Source organism: Trichoderma breve, chromosome 1 (assembly GCF_028502605.1).
Source record: "Trichoderma breve strain T069 chromosome 1, whole genome shotgun sequence".
NCBI lineage: Eukaryota > Fungi > Ascomycota > Sordariomycetes > Hypocreales > Hypocreaceae > Trichoderma > Trichoderma breve.
The window spans coordinates 1587833-1594633 of NC_079232.1; the positions used below are offsets into that span (position 1 = coordinate 1587833).

The following is a 6801-nucleotide window of genomic DNA, read 5'->3' on the forward strand; positions in this document are numbered from 1 at the left end:
ATCGAGAGACAGAGCAAACTGCGCTCTGTCCGGTGAAGATTGAATTGTCTAAACAGCGTTTGTGAAACCGCCTGTTCAATCTACCCCGCTGGCAAACCAACAGGAGGTGAGAAGAGAAGAAAAAAGAAAGGTGAAAGAGAAGAGGCCTTCCCTCTGCTTATCCAAGAGGAGGGGGGATTGCTTATGGAATGTCTCTTGCCTGAAGAGACAAGACCGAAGACGGAAGGCTGACGGCAATGGGATTTAAATGCTCGATCCCTGTCTAGTAGTCGCCTGTATGCAAAAGAACAATACTAAGGCGACTGGGAGGTATTGGATGGCAATGTACGTACCGGATGGTTTGTTCCATTCATGCATTCAAACAGCCGTTGGTGGGGTAGAAGAGCATGTGAAGTAACAGGCCGAGCGCTGCGCCACACAGTGAGGGGTTTAACCGCCGTTAGGCGCGTTGCCCGATCCAAACAGGGATAGGCGCCATAGGCCCAGCCTCAGCCTGTGTGGCGCACCACATGCCAGCTGAAGTGCAGCAGGGCCAAGGTACGTACCGCGGCCAGGCCAATCAAGGTAGCAGGCCTGGAGAGCTCAAATGACAGCAACACCGAAAGACAAGATCACGGCCTTCTGATTTGCGCAAACCGACGCGCCCTCACCACCCTCGCACGAATGCCATGTCCTGCGATGCGAGCAGATCCTTTGCTTACCATTGAGGGGATTTTCTGAGCCTTGTCCCAACCTTTCCTTGACCGGGCATATCAGAACGGCTGCTATTAGAGGCCGCCGAAGGCATCCAGCATGGCAACCACAACGGAGCCACAACAGCTTAGCAATGCCATCCTGTCGTTTGCCTTGGAAGGGAGCTTCCCTGATGACATTACCGCTTTGCCATCCGTCTCAGAAACCGATTTGGACCCTACAATCAGAGCTCTGGGCGAGGCCAAGGTGGCTATCGAGGTACACGAGTCATCCCTAGATGTTGCCTCTACAATGCTCTATATGCTTACGCTACCACACCTAGGCCGAAATCCATACCATAAACGAAGAGACAAAGGATGACATTAGCTCATGGGTGCAAAACTCAAAGGTTCTGCAGGAGGACATTATCCGATCCAAGACCATTGCCAATGACATCATCCGTCAATCCGAGGCGCCAGACGTGACTGGTGAAGCCATCCTGGATGCGGAGGAAAAAGCCGAATTCCTCAATCGAGAGGTTCAATACAGCCAGCAGATGCACATCATCCTAAGGAAGATCCAACATGTCAACCAACTTCTCATCGAAGTCGAGCAGGCAAGCAGAGAAAGGCGTGTTCTTGATTCTCTAAGACTACTTGAGAGTGCGTTTTTCTGTTTATTCATTACTGGCATTGGCTGACTTTGAGAAAGAATCATGGACGGCTCTCGACGAAGTGGGTGTCAACAAGACCACTCGAGTAATGAAGCTCCTGGACCTGAGGGCATTTGAGCTAAAGTCCGATATACACCAAGTATTTGACCACGTCTGGAAAACCCTGATACAAGTTGATGCAGATTTGGGAAGAGTTGCAATCTACAATACACGGCAAGATGAGAAAATGGTCCTGGAAGATGCTGTGATTGGCTTGCAGGCCTACAAGGAAGTTGACGAGAGGATGGAGCAGCTGTGGCATAATTTGGATGCTGCAGTGGTATCACCACGCATGGACGCTAGGAGATCAAACATTCCAGGGATCAGAGTGGAAGGAGACGTGCTTGAGCTTGCCGGCTCTGCTGACGGCTCAGCGGAAGCCCTATTATCAGACCTCGAACAGATTCTGACATTTGTCGCTCACAAATTACCAGCTGATCTGTTGCAACCACTGGCTAAAGTTATGATGGGTGATATTATATCCAAACTCATTAGGGAGTGGCTCAACCCTGCAGTTCCTACAGGACTCAAAGACCTGGATAAATTTCAGATCCTTGTTTCAAAAACGAAAACATTTTGTGAAACGCTGCAGCACGGTCGATACACTGGTCTTGAGCAAGTACAAGACTGGGCTAGCAAGGCGCCCACAATATGGCTGGAGAAGAGCAGAGAGACGGCGCTCGATAGTGTGCGAATCAATCTTACAAGCGGCATTGGGAAGTCAAAGCGAGTGGAAAAGATTGAGAGGCAAATGGTTTCCATAGCTGAGGGCAACGAACTCTCTAGAACTGGTGCAGGAGCCGTTGCGGACACGAATGACTGGGGCGAAGCCTGGGGAGAGGCATGGGACGATGACAAAGCAGGGGATGAGAATAAGATGGATATTGACCAAAAGGAAAGCCATGGCGACGACAACGACGATGATGCTGCGAATGCCTGGGGATGGGATGATAACGATGAAATAAATAACAAGGATGCAACCGATAAACCAAAGGAAACCCCGGAACAGAAGGAAACTGTGGAAGCTACTAACGAGGATGATGGTGCTGATGCCTGGGGCTGGGGAGATAACGACGATGCAAATGATACTACGAATCAGACAGAAGAAGCAAAAGACGCCACTGGGGCACCGGATGAAGATGATGGTGCTGATGCATGGGGTTGGGGCGATGATGGTGACGCTCCCGGACCAGACGCCCATGCTGTCCTTGCTCCAGCTCCCAAGACAAAACCGAGCAAAGCCAAAGAAGAGACAAGAGAGTTGGTCTTTAAAGAGACGTACAGCATCTCATCGATGCCTGAGCCTGTTCTCGAACTGATATTCTCCATTCTTGAAGACGGCGCAGCGTTGACGAAGGACGGGGACGAATACAGTCTGCTAGCCGCAACAGCACCCGGCCTCTTCAGCTTGCCTACATTTGTCTTGGCATTGTTTAGAGCCATTTCGCCTCAGTACTACTCTTCTGACGCTGGAGGCAACATGTAAGCTTGCCAACCCAATAAATCCCAAGCTTGCACCCAGACTAACATGGCCTGTAGGTTTCTATATAACGACGCCATGTACCTGTCAGAGAAGCTATCTGACTTTTCATTGGCTTGGAAACAACGTGAGGACCTGACACCTCGTGCGCGAAGCATGCTCCGCATCGACAATGATGTCAGGACGCTGAAAAGCTTTGCTAACCGCAGTTACTCTAATGAAATGAGTCTCCAAAAGACAATCCTGCAGGATCTCCTTGGAGGTTCACAGAGTTTAGTACAGCAAGACGATAAGGAGTCGTCTATCGAAGCCGGAACAGCGCGAATTCGAAGCGTAGCCGCAACATGGGATCCCATCCTGAGAAGATCTGTCTGGTCGCAGGCTGTTGGGTCTCTTGCGGACTCGCTTGCATCACGGCTTATTTCAGATGTGTTGGAGATGTCGTCCATAGGCCAGGATGAGGCCTACAGCATTGCCCAGCTTATCGCTTTGGCAACAGAACTTGATGATTTATTCATGCCCAGCAAACTATCTGGTACAGCACCCGCACCGGACGAGATGCCTACAACGGCTCAATATGCACCTAGCTGGCTGCGCCTCAAGTACCTTGGCGAGGTTCTACAGAGCAATCTCAATGAAGTCAAGTTTCTGTGGTGTGATAGCGAACTGAGCTTGTACTTTACGGTGGACGAGGTGATTGATTTGATACATGCGAGCTTCGAAGACAATGCAAGAACAAGGGATACGATTAGAGAGATTAAAGCCAAGGAACCGCTGGCCAGGTGATAAGAGGGCCTTTTATCAGAGAGAGAGAGAGGTCATATATGAATGAAATACGATGATGAAATTGCTGTTTACATGGTGCTCTGAGTGATATGGATGTTCTGGATTGCTCCCATGGCGTTGTTACACTGACAATTCTATCCGCTGTGGTTTTCGCGATGGCTTCTTGAGTCTCTTGCCATCATGATGGAAGCAACGCACAGCATGGGCGGATGGTTTAGTGGTATAATTTTCCCTTAGCATCATCTAGCCTTTGAAAAGACTAGATATTTCCGCATGGGAAAGGTCCGGGGTTCGATTCCCCGTTCGTCCAGCGTTTCTTTTTTTGGTGGATTTTTACTTTTAAACTAAAATTGTTAAACTAAAGTTGTTAGTTTAGGATACTATATGCTCTACTAAATCTATCTGTTGTTCTCACAAAAGTCTGATGAGAACTTCTAGATGCTTTGTTTCCTTTTTCCCACACACCCCCTTTTTTCTTATCAAAACAATTTCATTTGACATATTTCTTCTTTCGGTCTTTGTGGCGTTTTTTCATCAGTTTTCTTTTCTTTTTTTCTCCCGTAAGATCGGTGCAGCTCAACCCGAAAAATTTCGCCAAGGGTATTTATTATATTAATAGTCTAGAACTATTCTAGATAGATCGGAAGTCAGCCTGGCAAGGCAAGAAAAAAAAGCAAAAAAAAAACATGTACCGAGGGCAACATCCGTTGGTTCGCATGCAGGTTAATTTAAATCGCAATTTCCATCCTTCGATAGTTTCTGCCTTTTCATGACTCGTTCCTGCAGAGGCGAAGGATGTGTGGAAACGGCAGAAGAACTTTTTTCTTTCTTTTCCTTCCGTCTTTTAATTGATTTCGACTTGTTCTACTTGTTTCCATCTGATAGTCTATACTGCAGAGTAACCTACCTAGGTGGTGGTAGATTGAATTTGGGGGGCGTATAATTGTCTAATTGATTTTTCCATCTGCAATCTGGAATCGTATCCAACTGAGCATCTGTCTACATCCCAACTCTTTCACTATTCTGATTCCAAAAATAACAAATCAAAAATTTAATCAAATAATATCGACTAGTATGTACCAGTTAGTATTAGCCATATCATGCAATTTCTGCAAGGCAAAAAACAAGGCGAACCAAGTCATCACGGAGTATTATCCAAGCAAACTTGTCCGATGCTCACCGCTCCCAGAATTATACTTACTGCCCCCCCTTCGCCCAAACAAGTAAACCGCCTACATAAAAAAATGCAACTTCATCGCCACCGCACTCCCGTCTTCACAAGGGTTCCAAAAGAAGAATAAAGAAGAAATTAAAAATAAAAATCCCATCTTCCATCTTCTCCCCTCGCATCCGGCACAAGCAAAAGCCCCTGACTCATATCGGCCTTCTCGCTCACGCTTGTTCCGAGTCATTCGGCCATTATGCTGGACCGTCAGCTCAGCTGCTGCTGTTTATCTCCTCTCCCCCATGTTCGCAGGCATAAACACTCCCCCCTTGCCGATAATCTGCATCCGCCACGTCCGTGACTAGATACGAAAAGGATGGGCTACTAATGAGCTGTACCGTCGATAGAGACCAAAAAGGACCCATGTTGATCATCGTGATCTTCCTGCCCGCGGACGGATTCGACGGAGCGCAGTGGCACTAACACCAACTTTTTACTCCAAAAAAGGGAGCCGAAGACAACAAATAACAACACCAACAATCTCCCCGGTCTCCTGCTCGTGCAGTAGCGCATAGTGCATCAGCCTTGCAAAGACACGTCAGCCTTCCAGCTGCCGCTTCATGGATCAATTCGTACTAGCACTACCCAAGAGAAGCAAAAGGGCAAAAAGTCAAAACTCCTACGGGAATCCTCCGGACGAGTTCCCTTTAGTCCAAGTTGAGAACACCTCGTTCGGGGGCTAATTAGGCACCATAAGCAGCTTGTCTCAGGAGTAATACATCCGGGCCACGGATTGCTATTTTTACTGGTACGGCTGATCCTCTGCCTAATATATTAAGGTCTTGGCTGATGCGTTGGGACATGAGATGTGAGCATCTCCAGCCTTACTATGACCTATCACGAGCATATCCACCGCTCTTCTCAGCCAGCATCTGGACGAGAGCAGGTAAAACTAGCCTCGCCTGAGTCTAGTCTGTGCTCACCTCGCTCAAACCATACAGCCCTTGCCGTTTATAGCTTGTTTCTGATCTACTTTCGAGATTGCTGGTTCCTGGTGCCATACGGGATAAGCCGCCGACGGGCTATGCCAAAACTTACCTCGTATCCCCAACAACCCACGATTCATCACAGCTGAGATGGCAGAGTTGGAGGCCTAGCCAGGCACAACACACAAGTCCTGCTTGCCGGGGACCCAGGAAACAGGTCAGGGGTTTGCTGGGTACGCATGGAGGGCATGCCATTTCCCCAGATTTTCAACCTTCCGGCCCCCTAAGGAAGCCCACAAATTGGGCTGGGGCTGGGGGGGGGGGGGGGGGGACGCGGCACTGCTTTTTGCTTTGCGCCCGTGTCTGCTTTGGAGTCATTCTGCGTACACGAGCGCGCGCGCGCATTAGGCAATAGTCCGTCTTAATGCACACGCCTCCCCCGTCTCAACCGTATCATGTAGAGCTACCAAGTACTTGGTTGTAGCTCATGCCATTTGCTTGTACAGCCCACCACCATCATACAGCCAGCAGCACCCTTGCCGGCCGGGCTGGAAAGGAGGAGGACAGGTTGAACACCGGAAGGGGGGTCGAGAAGTTTGAGCCGTGGGATCAGCAGGGACTCGGGACCCGAGCTATTGGAAAAGTAGTCAGCGACCAGGGGGAGAGGACCAACCTTCGATGATGTTTATCCATGCCTGGATCAGAATAGTGAGGCTGCCGAAGCTGCCGCAGCCCCAACAAGAGGCTCGCCCTGCATATTCACTACTGCCGGAGAGGGCCTTTATCATTTGCGGGCTAGGGGAATGTCTCTCCTTTCGGTCAATTATGTATGATCCAACCCAGCCTCGATCGTGATCCAACCAGAAAGCCGGATCCCATCGATGCCCGCAGCGCCATCAGCAGATTATGGCTCCTCCTGGCATGACGTTCCATACTTTGAATCAGCGGGAGTTGGCAGGACGCACGGGATAGGACTCCGTAAATACTTTGGAAACTCTGT

General features: G+C 49.2%; 1 protein-coding gene across 1 annotated transcript; it reads left to right on the forward strand.

The window, feature by feature from the left end:
* Positions 1-792: 792 nt before the first annotated feature.
* T069G_00519 (uncharacterized protein) lies at positions 793-3650 on the forward strand (the record flags this gene model as incomplete). Its single annotated transcript, XM_056167729.1, has 4 exons — positions 793-951; positions 1016-1334; positions 1384-2866; positions 2924-3650. The coding sequence occupies 4 exons, from the start codon at positions 793-795 to the stop codon at positions 3648-3650; spliced, it is 2688 nt and encodes an 895-aa protein (XP_056033045.1).
* Positions 3651-6801: the final 3151 nt, after the last annotated feature.